This window comes from Momordica charantia (genome assembly GCF_013281855.1).
Source record: "Momordica charantia cultivar OHB3-1 chromosome 7 unlocalized genomic scaffold, Mcharantia_2.0 BLBB01000007.1, whole genome shotgun sequence".
NCBI classification, from domain to species: Eukaryota; Viridiplantae; Streptophyta; class Magnoliopsida; order Cucurbitales; family Cucurbitaceae; genus Momordica; species Momordica charantia.
This window is the reverse complement of record NW_028275165.1, coordinates 2,011,054-2,029,633: the sequence shown is the minus strand read 5'-3', so window position 1 is coordinate 2,029,633 and position 18,580 is coordinate 2,011,054. Positions and strand designations below refer to the sequence as shown.

The following is an 18,580-nucleotide window of genomic DNA, read 5'->3' as shown; positions in this document are numbered from 1 at the left end:
TCTGTAGTAAAAGGGAATTCTCAAAGCAAAAAAATTTCGAGGAATTGACAAACCTTAGAACATGGGAAAATGAAATAGAGGCAGAAGTAGTTAGTAGCACCTAGGAAGATGAAGTTAATTTTGTGAAGCTCTTCTTCTGGAATGTTCGTGGGCTCGGTGCAATTTCTAAACGGGCCATTGTGAAAGACGTACTAGAAAAAGTAGATCCTAATGTGGTTATTATGTCGAAGTCTAAGTTAGATTGTGTAAACAGTTGGCTGGTTATTTTGGATGCAATGGGCTCGACTGGAGGCATCCTGCTTATGTGGAAAGAAGATTCAGTTGTAGTGGAAGACTCTCTTAGGCGAGTTCTTGGCCTCAGTAGCTTTCAGTTTTAATAACCTATTTAAAGGTTGGATTTCAGGTGTTTATGGCCTGTCTACTCCTCTCATTAGAAATCTTTTATGGCAGGAAGTGGCTGATCTTTTGGGAATTTGCTCGGGTTTCTGGTGCATAGGAGGGGATTTTAACGTGGTTCAGTGGGTTCTGAAAAATTGAAAGGAGGTCGGGTGATGAAAAGTATCAGGGAGTTCAACGGCCTAATTTTAGACCTAAACTTGATAGACATCTCCATGAAAAATGACTTGTATACTTGGTCAAGCGGTAGAGAAAACCCCTCTGCCACAAAAATAGACAGATTTCTGATTTCACAATGGCACCTGGTGTCAAAGATACTGTCCTTTCTCGGTTGTCTCGTCCAACCTCTAACCATTTCCCTTTGCTCCTTCACTTTGGTTCTCATAAGTGGGGCTCTACTCCATTTCGGTTCGAAAATATGTGGATGGATCGTCCGAATTTCTTAGGCAATATCAAAGTTTGGTGGGAAAATCCTGTTTGAGGTGGCTGGCCAGTCTTCATGTTTATGGAACGTTTGAAAGCCCTCAAATAGAAATTGATCATTTGGAAAAAAGAGGTATTTGGCAGGGTGGGTTGTGAGAAGAAAACTTGTCAAGACAAAGTGGACAAGATTGATAGTTTAGAAGAAAAAGGTCTCCTAACCTGGTCCTGAATGCTCAAAGAAAGTCTTTGAGATGGCAGGTGTTAGATTTGGCTTTCAATAAATTCCAGCTTTAGTCTCAAAAAATGCAAGCAACAATGGGCTATGTCAGGGGGACGAGAACACCAACTTCATCCATAGTTGGGCTTTGGCTGGAAGGAATAGAAACATTATTACCTTGCTTCAGAATAGTGATGGCAGACTGCTCTCTACGAAGGCTGATATTGAGTGTGAAATAATGAACTTTTACCGGCTCCTTTATGATGTGCCACAGGGTTCAAGATTCACACTTGAAGGCTTGGAGTGGGCTCCCCTTAATATGGGGTGGAGTTCTTGGCCTTGAGGCTGAAATCTACAAACCAATTTAGAGTCTAGGCTCTTTGCAGTCTCCTGGGCCGGGTGGGATGACAAATGAGTTGTTAAAAAAAACTTGGAACATTTTGGAGTCTAACTTAGTAGAGATGTTCCAAGATTTTTTTCAAAAATAGCATCATCGATAAGAGACAAACGAGACATACATTTGCCTCATTCCAAAGAAGTTTAGGGCCAACAGAGTTAACGAGTACAAACATATCAGCCTGATCACTTCGCTATACAAAATCATTTCAAAGGTACTGGTCGAAAGGCTAAAAAAAGTCCTTCCTATCAACATTGACGGTTCTCAGGCAACTTTAGTAGGCTTGGAAGTGGTGGGTGATTGGAAAGCAAAAAAAAAGGAAGGCTTCTTGATTAAATTGGATCTCAAAAAGGCTTATGACAAATTAGATTAGGATGATTTGGATGCTGTTATGGAGTTAAAAGGCTTTGGCAAAAGATGGAGAATGTGGATGCGAGGGTGCCTCTCGATGGTCAACTTCTCTATCATCATTAATGGGAGACCAAGAGGGAAAATTCATGCTAAGAAGGGGCTTAGACAAGGAGATCCCATCTTCCCTTCCTTTTAGTTTTCACTCTTGTAGCAGATTCCCTCAATCGTTTCATTCACTTTTGTTGTGAAGAAAGATTCTTGAATGGCGCTATGGTTGGCAATATGGGAGCTGCGATTACTCACCTACAGTATGCCGACGACACTTTGATTTTTGTTGGGACAAGGATGAGAATTTGGAAAGATGGTGGGCTTTCATAAATCTTTTTATGATGGGAACTGGCCTATCCTTAAATCTTGGGAAGACTTCTCTGATTGGGATTAACATTGGGAAAAATAGGGTGCAGTACCAAGCTTCTCTCTTTGGTTGCAAGGTGTTACAATCGCACTTTTCAAAGGACTCGCAAAGCGATTGTGTGGCACTTGCTTTTGCCTACGAGCAAGTCAGCCCACGAGAATCGGATAGCCGGCGGCACTACGGCTATATATCGCAACCTCCACCCCCGTTCTCGAGAAAACGGTTTTGGAAAACGGGGTTAGAGAAAAAAGGTTTGGAAAATGTTTGAGGACATTTTGGAAAGCTTATTGTATGCTTGAATGCAAGAGAATAGATTAGCGACAAGACAAGAATACAACTCGATGTAGAGAGGAGACTAGGTGTACCCTCCTAAGGTATATTATAAAGCATTTTGCCTTTGGCAGACGTGAACATGCAAAGTGGCGAGGAGTCACGTGCCACCAAAAGTACAATGAAAAGTAAATAACATGCAAAAGTAAATACATGGCATAAAAGTAGGAGGGAAGAGACTATCATGGGCATGCGGCCATGGGCGACATGCACTGTGTCACAATCACACCTTTCAAAGAATTCGCATAGCGATTGTACGACACTTGCTCTTGCCTACGAGCAAGTCAGCCAACGAGAATCGGATAGCCGGCGGCACTACGGCTATATATCGCAACCTCCACTCCTGTTCTCGAGAAAACAGTTTTGGAAAACGGGGTTAGAGAAAAAAGGTTTGGAAAACGTTTGAAGACATTTTGGGAAGCTTGTTGTATGCTTGAATGCAAGAGAATAGATTAGCGGCAAGACAAGAATACAACTCGATGTAGGGAGGAGACTAGATGTACCCCCCTAAGGTATATTATAAAGCATTTTGCCTTTGGCAGGCGTGAACATGCAAAGTGGCGAGGAGTTCACTTGCCACCAAAAGTACAATGAAAAGTAAATACATGGCATAAAAGTAAGGGGGAAGAGGCTATCATGGGCATGCGGCCATGGGCAACATGCACTGAACGAGCATGACGTCCCTATTTAAACCATGACATCCTCCCCTACTTAAACGGTTGACGTCCCTATCAACCGACGTTGCTCGAATTCTGCGATCTGGGTTGATGCTGATTTCATATCTTCTGCGCGCTCCCAACTGATTTCATCATCTGGAAGTCCCATCCATTTGACTAAGAATTCCTATATGTCCCTTCTCGGTCGTCCGACTCGACGAGTTCTTTCAGCTAAGATTTCTTCAACTTCTTTTGCCATCTTGTTGTTCCAGGTGACCTCTGGTCGGATTACTTCGTTAAGTGCAAGATCAATGGTGTCCGGGTGATAAGATTTCAAGTTGCTCACATGAATCACTGGGTGGATTTTCATCCACGAGGGTAATTGGACCCTGTATGACGTCTTCCCGACCTTCTGAATAACGTTGACTGGACCTTCGTATTTCCGCACAAGGCGTTGATCTTTGTTACCCCGGAATCGGAATTGTTCCGGGCGTAATTTAATGAGCACTTGATTTCCTGCTTGAAATTCCAACGGTCTGCGCTTCTTGTCGGCCCACTTCTTCATGTGCTAAGACGCCTTCTCAAGGTATGCTCGGGCAACATCCGTGGATTGTCGCCATTCTTTGGTGAAGTTGTAAGCTTGGGGGCTCTTCCCTGCGTAAGGATGGTCGATGATGTGTGGTAACATAGGTAAGTGCCCGCATACTATTTCAAAAGGAGCCTTCCCTGTAGTAGTGCTCTTCTGGGAGTTGAAACAGAACTGGGCTACATCAAGCATCTGTATCCAATTTTCTGTCGAGCATCAATAAAATGGCGGAGGTATTCCTCCAACATGCTATTGAAGCATTCTGTCTGACCGTCGGTTTGTGGGTGGTAGCTTGAGATGTTCAAGTTGGAGCCAAGTAGCCGGAAGAGTTTCGTCCAGAAGATTCCAGTGAATCTTCCATCTCTATCACTCACGATGCTATCAGGAACGCCCCATAGTTTCACTATGTTTTTTAAGAATAGCTGAGCTGTCATCTCTGCGGAACACATATTCGAAGTTGGGACAAAGGTTGCGTATTTGGAGAATCTGTCGACAATAACAAGGATAGCTTCAGATTCTCCAACCTTGGACAGGTGGGTGATGAAGTCCTCCAGGGATACGCTCTCCCAAGGTCTTGATGGCACTGGAAGGGGCTCCAGTAAGCCCGCAATTTTGGTTCTCCCGACTTTGTCTTGTTGGCAGATGAGACACGTCTTGGTGTATTGCATAATGTCGTCTCGCAAGTTTGGTCAGTAGTACCCTTTCTTTAGTAGGGCATAAGCTCTCTGTCTCCCAGCGTGGCCAGCCCACATGGTGTCATGGCATTCTCCCATCAGGAGTTTCCTCATGTTTCCTGCTCGCGGAACATAGAGACGATTGCCTTTGGTAAAAAGGAGGTCGTCTTCGACCCAAAACTGGCGGTTCTTCCCATCTTTTTCTAGCTGAATGATTGTCTGTGCTGCTGGATCGTCTTTCAGGTGTGCTTTGATGGCTTCACGAACAGATCCTGTCAACTTGCTTGCTTTCAGATGAGCTAACATGCACAGAGCCGCATGTTCCCTCTTTCGACTAAGGGTGTCCGCTGCTTGGTTTGACCGTCCAGGCCGGTGTTCGAATTGGAAGTCGAATTTGGTGAGGTACTCTTGCCATCGGGCTTGTTTCGAGGACAACTTTGGTGGATCGAAGAAATGACATATCAAACTGTTGTCGGTTTTGACAATGAACTTAGAGCCTAAGAGATATTGTCTCCAGGACTTTAGGCGGTGGACTACTGCCAACATCTCTTTTTCAGAGGTATGTGTCGTTCAACTTTCGGCTTTCGTACGCCACTGGGTGTCCATCTTGTAGGAGAACACCGCCTAGGGCGAAGTCTGAGGCATCAGTTTCTATCTCGAACGACTTGGTGACATCCGCGATACCAAGCACTGGTCCTTCCATCATGGCTTTCTTTAGTTTATCGAAAGGTAAGAAAGCCGCTTGACACTCTGGAGTCCAACTCCAAGTATTATTCTTCTTCAGGAGTTCAGTTAATGGTCTCGCCTTCTTCGAAAATCCTTCGACAAATCTTCGATAATAGTTTGCTAGCTCGAGAAAAGATCGCAGTTCTGTGATGGAACTCGGAACTTTCCAAGTTGATGCGTTTTTGTGCAAAAGCACATTTCTCTCTCTTCACATATGATTCATTTTGTCTCAGCTTCTCAAAGACCAGTTGCAAGTGGGTCTAGTGTTCCGCCATGGAAGAACTGTAGACTACTATGTCGTCGAGGTAGACTACCACAAATTTGTCGAGATACTCATGAAACACCTGATTCATCAAGGTGCAAAACGTCGCTGGGGCGTAAGGCCAAAGGGCATAACAAGGAATTCGAAGGCCCCATATCTCGTGACACAGGTCGTCTTGGGCTCGTCTCCCGCTGCAATGCGCACTTGGTAGTATCCAGACCTCAAGTATAGCTTGGAAAAGTACTTGGCCCCATGGAGGCGATCGAATAGATCGGTGATGATGGACAATGAGTACTTATTGCGTACCGTGAGCTTGTTCAAGGCGCGGTAGTCGATACACAGGTGGAGACTGCCATCCTTCTTTTGAAAAAGGAATGGGGCTCCATAGGGAGCCTTTGCTGGACGGATGAATCCTGCGTTCAACAATTCATCCAGCTGCTTCTTGAGTTCGGCTAATTCAGGAGGGGCCATGCGGTAAGCATTCTTAGAGGGCGGTTTCGCCCCTGGGAACAGCTCGCTTTCATGGCCGATTCCCCTACGCGACGGTAGGGACTTTGGCAGACTGTCGGGCATAACGTCTGCATAGTCAGCTATGACTTGTTGGATCTCACTGGGAATTACTTCTTTACTGCTCTCTTCTTCGATCACTGGCCATAAATGTTGGTTCGTCACGAGCAAGGCCCATTTTCAGCTGCAGAGCTGATATCATCTTAACCCCACTGGGTTGTTTTATACACGTCGGAACAACGGTGGGATCAGATCCAGTAACAACTAGACACTTCACCAGGGGCATGGGGATGACTTTGTGCTCTAGAAGGAATTCCATTCCGAGCACAACGTCGAAGTCATCCATTCTAACAATTAGAAAGTCCACTTTGCCGCTCCATGTCCCGATCTTCAGTTTGACCCTTTTTGCTATCCCTACGATGGGGAGGGCCGCGGAGTTAACTGCTTTCATTTTCCCTGGATCTTTATCCCATTGTAGATTCAGACGGCGAGCCTCGGTTTTAGTCATGAAATTGTGCGTTCCACCATAGTACTCTTGGCAACCTTATCGTGAACCAACACGTCTACATACATGAGCCCTCTCTTTAATGGTTCTTTTGCTTCCCCTAATTTCTCCTGGAGAGCAGACATGAATTTCAGTGCCCCCATGCAGGGGTTAACAGTAGGTTCTTCGCTCGATATATCTATCTCGGCGGTTTCTGTCTCGACCTCCGGGCCATTGGCTATTGCAGCTTGGAGTGCCTTTAGGGTAGCTCGATGTGGGCAGTCGCTTATGCGATGAGCCCCTTTACACAGAAAGCAAACGAGGGGCTCTCAATTGAAGTTGTTCTGTTGGTTTGGCCCGCGCCAGTTGGTTCAACCCCTCTAATAGGGTCTACGATCTGCTCCTCCATTCCTGTCTCCTCCCCCACTTTTGGGTGAGCTTGTCTGGTGGTTTTGTTCCCACTACTCGAGGCGGGTTGGTTCCTTCTGTAATCCTGAGACGGCTCGTTACCAAGATCAAACAGGTGTTCAGCCGCAGCATAAGCAGAGCTGAGGTCTTGAACCCCTTGATCGTACAACTTGGACTTGGCCCATGGTTTTAAGCCTTCCACGAAGTAGAAGACTTTGTCTATCTCTGACATGTCTCGTATGTCCAACATTAGTCCCGCAAACTGTTTCACGTAGTCTCTGATGTACCCAGTGTGTCGCAGCTCTCGCAGTTTACGTCTCGCTAGAATCTCAACATTCTCCTGAAAAAACTGCGCCTTGAGAGCTTTCTTCAACTCATCCCATGTGTTTATAGTGCATCGTCTTTCTTGGATGTCCATATACTTGGACCTCGACCAAAGCTTTGCATCTTCAGCTAGATGCATGGTTGCCAAAGTGATCTTGGCTTCTTCTGTCGTTGTACTCGTAGCTCGAAAATACTGTTTGACGTCAAAGATGAAGTTCTCGAGGGCCTTGGCATCACGAGCCCCATCGAAAGGCTTAGGCTCCGGAATCTTCACCTTGTTAAACTGGATATTTCCCCCTGCTAGGCCTTGGTTTCCCACCGCTCTCATGGTGAGGTTCACCTTCATGTTTATCTCGGCGACTTCTGCCCGCACGACTTCTATAGTAGCTCGAAAGTCGTCGGAAAGATCGCTGACCATCTGCATGATCGTCTTTTGGGAGCTGTCTAACTCTTCGACACACTCCTCTACATGAGCAACAGAGCTCGTCGAGCTGTCCACTCACTCGAAACCTTTTCGTTTTCCCGGCTCTACTTTCTAGGGTTTTAACCCTAACCAACAAGTCTTTCACTGACAATGCGTCAATTCGAGCATTTGTTGCGTCAATTCCATCGGCTTTACTAGCCAACTCTTCTAGCCGATTTTCTAGGAACCGAACAATCAGGGACTTCCCTCAGGAACAACAGCTGTTTCTCAATTTCCACGAGTCGTTCGACATGTGTTTTGTTCAACTGTTTCAGTGCCGAGATGATTATTGATCTCGATTCGAGGAGCCAACTAGGCTCTGATACCAACTCTCACAATCGCACTTTTCAAAGGACTCGCAAAGCGACTGTGCGGCACTTGCTCTTGCCCACGAGCAAGTCGGCCAGCGAGAATCGGATAGCCGACGGCTATATATCGCAACCTCCACCCCCGTTCTCGGGAAAAAGGTTTTGGAAAATGGGGTTAGAGAAAAAAGGTTTGGAAAACGTTTGAAGACATTTTTGAAAGTTTGTTGTATGCTTGAATGCAAGAAAATAGATTAGCGGCAAGATAAGAATACAACTCGATGTAGGGAGGAGACTAGGTGTACCCCCTAAGGTATATTATAAAGCATTTTGCCTTTGGTAGGCGTGAACATGTAAAGTGGCGAGGAGTCACTCGCCACCAAAAGTACAATGAAAAGTAAATAACATGCAAAAGTAAATACATGGCATAAAAGTAGGAGGGGAGACGCTATCCTAGGCATGCGGCCATGGGCGACATGCATTGGACGAGCACGACCATGACACAAGGTAGATTCCCTTCCCATCACTTATTTGGGTGTTCGCTGGGAAAATACAAAAGAGCTTCTTCTTGGTACCCCATGGTGGATAAGTTTAGGGCCAAGCTCGAAAATTGGAGGAACCTTATGCTGTCTAAGAGGGGAGGTTTACCCTTGCGGTGTTGGTGCTGAATTGCATTCTGTTATATACCTTTTCTATTTTTAAAGCTCCTTCTAAGGTCATTGCTGATATGTAGAGAATAGTCAGAAATTTTTTTGGAGCGGTATCGGCTGCCATCCTCAACGTCATCTAGTAAACTGGGAACAAATGTCCCTACCAAAGATCTATGGAGGCCTTGGGATTGCGGCTTTCAAACAGAGGAATGATGCCTTATTGCAGAAATGGTTGTGGAGATTTACCCAAGTCAAGGAAGACTACTGGAAGCCCATGGGTTAACATAGCTATGCAGAGCAACTGTTTGTTGAAGTTTACTTCTTTTGAAGTAAACAATGGGAGAAAGATCAAATTCTTGAAAGACAGTTGGTTAGGGAACTGTCCTCTTGCAACACAATTCCCTGAATTGTTTAGTAGTTTCGACCACAAAGACATAACAGTGGCAGACTGTTGGTCTGAAGAGCATGCTGACTGGAACTTGGTCCTCAAAAGAGGCTTAAGAGATCATGAGATGACAAGCTGGATTCGGATGGTGGAGTTGCTGGCCTCTTTTTGGTTTGGGAGTGGGGAGGACAAGATTGAGTGGGCCCTTGAGGGGGGAAGCGGTTCACCACTAGTTCTGCTTTTCACAAGCTTACGAAGGTTCCCCAAGCTCCTTTCACCACTAGTTAAATTAATTTGGAAATTCTCGTCCTAAGAAAGTCAAAGTCCTTTTGTGGAGTCTTGCCTATAGAAGCCTTAATACTCGTAACAAGATGCAGAAAAAGCTTCCTAACTGGGTGCTGTCCCCCTCGGTTTGCCCTCTTTGTCTAAGGCATGCAGAAGATATTGATCACCTTCTCCTTCATTGTTCGTTCGCCTCTAGGGGTTGGTCTGTGCTTATGAAAAAGTGTGGTATCTCCGGGTGCCTTCCCCGATTAATCGATGATTGGCTTTTAGAGGTGGTTCAAGGGGGACCTTAAAAGGAAAAGCCAAATTTTTGTGGAGTTGTGCGGCTAGAGCTTTGCTTTGGGATCTTTGGAAGGAAAGGAATCAAAGAGTCTTCAACAACTCTGCGACGCCTTTTGATATTTTTTGTGATCACGTACAGATTACTATGGCCTCTTGGTGCCTTACTCATGGAAAATTCTTTTGTAATTATATTATTGTATTATTTCAACAAGATTGGAAAGCTGTAATGCGGTAGTTTGTGGGAGGGCCTCCTTGGCCCTCGCCTCTAGTCTATTTTCCCCATTTTGTTCTTAATATATCATCGTGTCTTATAATTTTTTTGCTTTTTTTCATTTTCATATATCAATGAAAATTTGTTTCTTGTTTAAAAAATTAACGGTAGACCCTTACTTCCATAGCTCTATAGCCCCTTTTAGTAGTGCCCCCACAGTTGCTATTTGACCCTACCATTCTATTTTTAAGAAATTGTTGGTACATGATGTGGTCGACCTGCGATTCTACAAATCTCCCTCACTTCATCATTATTAGGCAGGGTTAAAAATTATTTTTGAATCTCTTTTGATGCATAGTTATAAAATGCAAGCGATGTGTGCTGCCAGACTAAATAGTTTGTCCCCATATTTTGCTAATAATTCTTTAAGAATGGACTACCCCTCAACATGTGCTCTGTGAAGCACAGATCTTTGAAACCTACACCGAACTAAAATAATCCCTCGACTTGAACTGCATTACTCTACCCAAAGAACCTCAGTAACCCAATAAACAGGAGCAAGAGCCGATGCTGCACCTTCTAGTTGATGGGATTATAATAATTACTTTCTGTGAATTCAAGTAGTTATCATGCTTATATGTCTACTAATGGTCATTTTCTACTTTATTGTGCAAGGTTGGCTGTTCTCATTCAGATAAAAATTCTCAATTGCTTCTAGATACAGTAACTTCAAGTGCAAAGAAAGGTCCTTATGTTCATGGCTATATAGACCTCTTCAGTGGTTCTGGGGAGTTGTGGAGCTGGAGCTTTGACATGGAAGAGAACCTCAACTCACAAGCACAACCTCTTACAGAAGATAGCTTGAAACTGGGAGAAGTCCAAGAAAAGAAGCTTAATAAATTTCAGAACTTATTCACAGGAAAAACTTCAAAGCGAGGCGAATTACCGTCTCCTTCCTCTAACTTAGGTACACTTGAGGAAGAAAGTGAAGATGACAGTCAGAGCATAACTTCTTCTCATTCAAGAAGATCGCTAATGGTGCAGAGGGCGGGAGATGGTATTAAAGCTGAGAAGCAGGTACGGACCTGGTTTACTATACTTGATGTTGGTTGTATGGCTTGGTAAAATTGCATACTTCACTGGTGCCTTCAACAAACCTTGTTTTGATTAACACCAACTTGCTCATGGCATTCTTTTCCTGGATTTAACTATAACTTCAACAATATTGAGATCATGTTCATTTCTTTTTTGACTTTTCATAGTCTCTTTTTGTTGAGCACGACATTATGTTTTTGCTGCTTACATGGAAAAAGTATGAAAGTTATATTTATGTGGATCAGCTGCCTAAGATTTTGAAAAAAAGTAACTTGTGACTTTAGTACGTTGGCTGCCTAGTCTTTGAAGAATGCTATATTGTTCCCTTGAAAGAAATTTTTGTTCCTGCAGCATGACGTCTTTATGCCTGCACAAGATTCTATTCTTACAGACCATGTTGCCGAAGATGATGACCATGGATCTGAAAGTGAGCCTTCAGAGTGGTCTTTTGCTTCCTTGAGTAATGATCAAGAGTCCCAAACTACCAATAGGGATATAATGATGGTAGTTATTTTGTCAATTTCTATTATTTTGAATCTACAATTTTTAACTTTAATCCTACGTTTTAATGGATTTGAATTTTTTTATTGTTAGGTTCATTTGCTCCATCTTGCATGTGCCCCTAAAGGACCATTGGCTGATGCTCTGCCAAAATTGGCATCTGAACTTTATAATTTGGGGGTATTTTCAATAATTATTCCTTATCCTCGTGTTTCCCCAATCCTTATCTCTATCTATTTAATTGGCAGGTCCTCTCTGAAGTGGCTCTGGATTTGACTTCGAAACCATCATCCATGTTTCATAAAAAATTTGAGACTGCTTTCCAAGAACAAATGGTTCGTTGTAATTCTTCATATTTTAATCACTTTCTTGTTTCTACCTCTCTGTTATTTCTTGGAATTGGACTCTTACCCCCCCTTTTTTTCTCTTTTCTTTTTGCTTATTTTACTTCACCTAGAATGCTACTAGTTTCTCCCAGTTTTGGAACCCTTCTGATTTTGGCGGCCCAACATCTTCTCAACTGAGTTCTCGGTATCTGAATGATTTTGAGGAGCTAAAGCCCCTTGGTAATGTGTTTTGGCCTTTTGCACATGTGCTTGCACTGTTGATGTTCAATCTACAAGGGTGTCGATGGTTTCTCTTTAATGTGATGTTGGTACCTTTGATTTTATTTAGGATGTGACATGTTGAAGTTTTTAAATTTCTATTTATCCTTCAAAATTTTCCTTAAAGGCAACTTAATAAAGAGAATGTAAGATATTTAGGGTCGAGCAGGGGAGTGGTTCTCATTTAGTTAATTGGGAAGTGGTGGCTAAGTCGTTGGAGCTGGGGTCTAGGAGTAGGTCAATTTAAGGTGCGTAATGAGCAAGGTTCGAAATGTCATGTCGATAGAAATGTCGAGTTCTTGTTGGCTTAGTGGTTTTGACACTAACGCCCTGTGGCATAAGATTATTGTGAGCAAATATGAACCACATCCTCTTGAGTGGATCTCAGGTGGGTATTATAAGGGCACAACACCAAAAATCTGCAGACACTATTTATAATGGGCTCCCATTTTTCTCGCCATTTGTTTCGTGTTCAATGGGATGGGGTGGATACTTATCTTTGGGAGGATTAGTAGTTGGAGGATAGACCTATATCTTCTTTATTTCCTTGTTTATACCATATGTATTCTACGGAAAAGAGCTTCTGTCCTTACCACTTCGGGGGGCTCATCCTCTATTACTCTTGGGTTTTGTCGTCCTTTGTTTGACGGAGAAATGATGGATATTGTGCTTAGAAGTTAGAAGGGATTCTCGTATTTGGGAACTTAGCCCTTTTGAAGGGTTCTCGGCAGCTCATCCGGAGAATTGTCCTGCTTCCTCGTCTTTTCCTTATTGTGGAAGGTTAAAATTCTCAAGAAAGTCAAAGTGTGGCAGGTCCTTCATGATAGAGTTAATACCTTGTAGTGGGGTTTGAGGAAGCCGTCTAGCTTGGTTGGGCTGCAGTGTTGTATTCTCTGCGGGGGCAGCTGAGGATCTTGATCATCTCCCGTGGAGTTGCGAGTTCGCTAGGTTGGTTTGAAGCTATTTATTTGAGTCTTTTGGCCCTGGTTTGGTCCAGCCTAAAGGTGCATGTCTATGGTGGAGTTTCTTCTTCACCCATCCTTTTGTGATAAGGCATTACCAAACCAAGGCTTTTGGGATTCCCTGACCTAAACTTTATTTTTGAGTAAAAGAAAGCAAAATGTTTAATAAAATTCCTTCTAGGTAAAGTGAATTGATGCGCCTTTTCATGCTCAGAAGGGATGGGAGAACCAATACTTGAATTAATATTGGAAGAGTCTGTGCTCCATTTTTTTTGTAACTAGAATTTCTATTTGTATCTCTAAGAATTTGGGGTACCTGACGGGTCAATGCACGACTCTCTCCCTCCCAACCCTAACCCTTGCCGCCACCGCCCAGACCTAACTCTAGCCGCTGCTCGCCAACCCTAACCTTAGCCGCCACTCTATCCCTAACCCTAGCCCTTGCCGTCTTCTTCCATTCGCCGTCGACTCTCTAATCCTAACCCTAACCCTAGTCGCTGCTCTAACCCTAACCCTAATCTTAGCCGCCGGCCTCTCCTTTGCTATCCGCCATTGCCGCTGCCCACCTTCATCTTCGCCATCGCCACTGTCCTCGTCGCGCCGCTAGGGTTTTTTCGTGGTCGTTTTCTTCTTCATTGCCGGTCTTCTTTCAATCATCGCTGCTGCTCGCTATCCCTAACCCTAGCCGCCGCTCTACCCTTCGGCGCCGTCGTTCCCCTAACCCTAAACTGCTGCCAAAGCCCTCCTAACCAGCTCACATCCGTTTTGGCTGCTTTCAAATGGATTGGAGAAGTTACAGCATTCAAGACAATTACTATTGGGTTGGGTGTGATAATGACTGTTTTCTCATAAAAACTCTAGGAAGAAGGTTCAGATTTCTCTTCAACTTTTCCAGCTTCAGTGGTTAGAAAAGGCTTTGGTGGAGCTTCTGCATTTTCCTTTGTATTCAAGATTCTCCATGCAAGTTAGGGATGAGAACGGAACTTGTCGACTTCGGAAAAAGAGACTCTTGAAAGGCTAGTTTTTGGGATGTGTTGTTTGGCCCTTTTCGGGTGGAAGAAAATTTATAATTGTACCTGCAGGGATTTGAAAGATTGGTTGGGTAACTTTTTGGGACATGCTAAAAGACTCATTGGTGAATTTCAAAGGAAAGGTATTGCAGGGCGCCTCAAACTTTTCATTTGCAGAGAGGGCTAAGAACAAAGATAGTACGATGGCATTCCCTACCGCAGAGGATGAGATTTTCAAGAAAAGAAAAGGGTGCAATTAAAGGGTGCAACTCTTATTGGGTTCAAAAGGAACATGAAGTTGTGGAAACAGATTGAGATAATGCCATGGTTATCTCAAGGTTTTGTGCTCAGGATAGTTGGAAGGCGATCGCTGCCTCCCTCAAAAGTTTCTTCTCGGAAAATTGCCAAGCTAACCTTTTCTTAGCAGATAAGGCTGAAAGTGGAAGACCCTTGAACTCTGATTGGCTCAATGGTAAATGACGTAAGTTAGATGGATTTCACGTGAAGATGGAGAAGTGGGATCTTGAAAAGAATGGCAGGAATGAAATGATAGTTTTTTTTGGTTGCTAGGTGAAAATCTGCGACCTACCTTTAGAGCTTTGGAACACAAATTGCTTCAAGGTCATTGGAACCCATTTTGGAGGTTTGAAGAAAATCTCTTCAGCAACACTAAATCTGTTAGATTGTTCAGCTGCTTTCATTCAAGTAGAGAACAATGACTGCGGCTTTATTTCGACTTCGATCGAGATAACTACGAAACGTGGAGTGTTTTTGGTAAACGTGGTTGCCTTAAATGAAGCTATCAAACCGTCTTTTCCCTCCGTTCAGCTTTCAAAGACTTCATTGATTGCAGATTCTTCAAATCCTTTGGATATCCAAAGATTGCAAGAAGTCTTGACAGACGAAGAGTTTCAATTTGGCAACATTTCTTATAAGGTTAGCTTGGAAAAGCAGATTGCAACTGTCCCCTCATCTACTCAAAATGCACCAGTTGGCCCAAACATTATGCCGAGTCAGTTGAGCACCCCTATGGTTAGAAAAGAAGTGGGCATTGGTCAAGAAGTGGGCATTATTGGCCCTACTATTTTTCAAAAGCTAAATGCAGAAGCTATTTTGAACCAAAAGTCTAAGGGCAACCCGTTTCCACTAGGTATGAAGAATACTGAACGATTAATTCAACCCCTTCCTTTTTACTACTCTCGTGGGAAACCTAATACTAATTTTTGAAACGAGCTTGCTAAGCCCTCAGTAGCTGAAGGGGTTCAAGTTAACCTTAATAAGGCTTTCTTTGAGGAATGAGAAGTAGTTAGTAAAGATTGTTTGGATAAAGTAAATGTTTTATCCATTGGCACTATCCACTCCACTAACAAAGGTTTGCCTTTTAGATCATCTTCCTTAGAATTCTCGGATAATGATTTTGAAGATGAGGATGACGCAATCTGTATTAGTAGTTTAAACTCTTCTCCAAAGTCAGACATCCCAATTGAGGACTTTTCTGAGCATTCCTTTCCGGACGATTTTCAATCCTTATTTAACGAGCAAAATGAAGATGAGAAACCCATTCTCCCATAGAAAACAACCATTCCTTCCTTTTTTTTTTTGAAGAAATGGGGATTACCTTTGTCCCAATTGAATCTGTTCTCTGAGTTTTAAGTTGTTCGGAATGTTGGAATGTTCTCAATTATGTCTTTGGCAGATTTTAAAGCTTTTCAGTTTTAGTTCGGTTGGTTGGTTGATGAGGTTTTCAAAGTCTTTCTCCAGCGTGTGGTTTGACATTTAGTGGTTTATTTGTGGAGGCTTTTTGAAGACAACATTGAGGCTTAGTATTTTGTGTTTTCTCCTTTTTAGCATTTCTGCCGCGGTCTGTTCTTGTGCCCTAACTTCTACTTAGTTCTTTTTGGAGTTTGGTCTTCGCTCTCGGTGCTAAGGAAGGTTTTTCCCTCATGCAGTTGTTGACCTTGGATTTGGTTTGATTTCCCAAGATCGATATCAAACAGTTTTTCTGAGTACTGTTTTAGAATGCTTTTATCTCTTTTGAGCTTGTATTGCTCTTGTTGCAATATTTATTCTTTATTTTTCTATTTTTCTCTCTTTTTTTTCACCCCCTTGGGGTTTTGTATCTTTAACATTTTTACTTTTCATATATTAATGAAAAATTGTTTCTTGTTAAAAAAATATTGGAAGAGTCAACAACATTAATTGCACCAGCCTGTAACTCAATCACAAAATGAGGCTTTTTGTAAAACTCCTTACTGGAAGTATTGGGAGATGCTGACTTTTCTTTATGAGTAGAGCCCTTAAAACCGTCAGATTTCATCATGAACTGCCTTGTCAAATTCTGGGAAGAAAAATCAAAATCTTGTAACTGCCAGCGATCATCATTAACTCCAGCCTTATCAATAGAATCTCTATTCTCATTTAAGACCGATTGAACATTAAAGCTGATTGGCTGCATGGAGACCTCTGCAGCTGCTCCAATATCATTTAATTCTCGAGAAAGTGGCGTGATTTCGTGCTTATAAGACTGTTGGTTCCATACTTTTCATCTTCCATAATTTGAAAAGCCTTTCACATTCCAAAGGGTTCGAAAAAAGTCCTCTGATCTGCAGAAGACCAATCATGCCTTGCCCAGTTCTTTCAATCAAATCCATTATCATCCGAAGTACTGATCTTGAAGGGGCCAAACTTTGGATTCTTAAATTCAACTGAAGCTGGTAAAAACCCACATTTGTTCCCTTCAACCTGAATGCAAGCCTCAGTGCAATCAATCAGATTAAGAGTTTCTGAGGATATGCTGACCAACCCTCCACAATGGCTTCCAATACCTTCAAAAAATCTGTTTCCAAAATTCAAGAGGTAATCCACGATAACTAAGAATATTAAGGATGAATAAACGACAATTCAACCCAAAAGCTTAAGCTAATGTGTTGGGTAAATTTAGTTCATATATTGGATATCTAATACTCCCCCTCACTAGTAGGCTTGGAAAATAACATCAAGACCCAACAAGTGGAAATTAATAATAAATGGGGAGGAAATGACTACTCAGGGGCTCGAGCACAGGACCTCCCGCTCTGATACCATATTAAGGATGAATAAATAACCATTCAACCCAAAAGCTTAAGCTAATGGGTTGGGTAAATTTAGTTCATATACTGGATATCTAATAAACAAGCTCTTTTCTATCATGCTTTTCGAAACTCAATTTTTCCAACTTTAGATAAAAATTTCCAACTTCATTTTCTTGATTGTTCTTTCTTGCATAGTACCCTTCCATCAACAATTTCCATTAAGGCTTTATCTACCATGAAAGGGTTGATCATGCAATTCTGAGAGTATTTTTACCTTAGAGCCTTTGAAATATCCCTCCAATCATCATGAGCACAACATCTGGATACGACCATCATGTTTTCTCAATCAAGTTTCAACGCTGCTATAGCTTTTTTAACCTAATGGACTAGGCTGACTTCAAATCCCGGAGGCTTTTTCACTACCGAACCTCGAATTCTGTTATGATCCCCTTTCGTTACCTAAGCGTCTTTGTAAACCCCAAATGATCTGCTGTACCATATCGAAGTTGGTCCATATCTTTTGCTCCAGGTCCCTTCCTGTCATCCGTCAGAGGTTTTTTGCCTTTAGCATCCATAGAAGATAAGTTCATCATATTCTTTTCTGAGATGTTTTTTTTTGAACAAGAAACGAACTTTTCATTGATTAATGAAAAGGAACATAAAATGTTCAAAGATACAAACTCTCAAAGGAGTGAAAAAAGATAGCAAAAAATTAAAAGGTGCAACCCATGAAATCAGGAAAATAAGATCTAGTCAACATCCTTTACAAAACTATATAGGAAAGATGAAAGCCCCCAATTAGTATAAATCATATTAGGAGAATAGAGAGCAAAAAACTTACATAGAGCACACCATTGAGAAGCTTTAAACTTAGCCTAATTGAAGCACTCCACCGAAGGTCTTCTTTTTTCCTCAAAAATCCTTTGGTTCCTTTCAAACCAAAGTTCCGAAATGATGGCTTTGACCCCGTTTACCCAAAGAAGACTCGCTTTAGGAGATAAGAATGGGCTGAACAACAGTTGAGTAACATAGAAGATAAGTTCATTTTCTTTTCTTAGACGTTTTGTTCTTCCATGTTTTATTTTTGGCGCTTATCTACTTGGAGATCTTATATATTTGGTGGTTTGGTTTTTTCAAGGAGTTGTATCCTCAAATATTTTTCTATCTTTTCATGTATTGATGAATAGTTTGTCTCTGGTAAAAAACAAAATTGGCAAACTTAAAGAATTGCAGAAACTTGAACAACTTCCTTTATACACTTCTTTATATATACATTTCCCCCTGTTTTATTGAGCTAGGATTTTTCTTGATGGCACAATTTCTTTTTGCAGGTCATGGTGGTTTTGGACACGTAGTATTATGTAAAAATAAATTAGATGGACGACAATATGCAGTGAAAAAAATTCGCCTCAAGGACAAAATACTGCCTGTCAATGACCGCATCTTAAGGTATAATTATTTCAAACCAATAAAGTAAAAGTCTCCAAAAATTACAAAAGCCAACATACAACATTGATGAACAAGGCACCAGAGGAGAAGAAAACAGAAAAATTATCCCATAAGCAAAACCACAAAGCCAAGAAGATTCCAGCAAGAGAG

General features: G+C 42.3%; 1 protein-coding gene across 2 annotated transcripts in view; it reads left to right on the top strand.

The window, feature by feature from the left end:
* Positions 1-18,580, top strand: part of GCN2 (protein kinase family protein) — an 83,283-nt gene that overhangs the window by 15,975 nt on the left and 48,728 nt on the right. For both annotated transcript variants that reach the window (XM_088126799.1, XM_022294717.2), the window contains exons 7-12: positions 10,413-10,814; positions 11,184-11,336; positions 11,427-11,513; positions 11,582-11,668; positions 11,791-11,899; positions 18,313-18,430. In XM_088126799.1, coding sequence (XP_087982925.1) covers positions 10,413-10,814; positions 11,184-11,336; positions 11,427-11,513; positions 11,582-11,668; positions 11,791-11,899; positions 18,313-18,430 — 956 coding nt within the window. The remainder of the gene's footprint in view (positions 1-10,412; positions 10,815-11,183; positions 11,337-11,426; positions 11,514-11,581; positions 11,669-11,790; positions 11,900-18,312; positions 18,431-18,580) is intronic.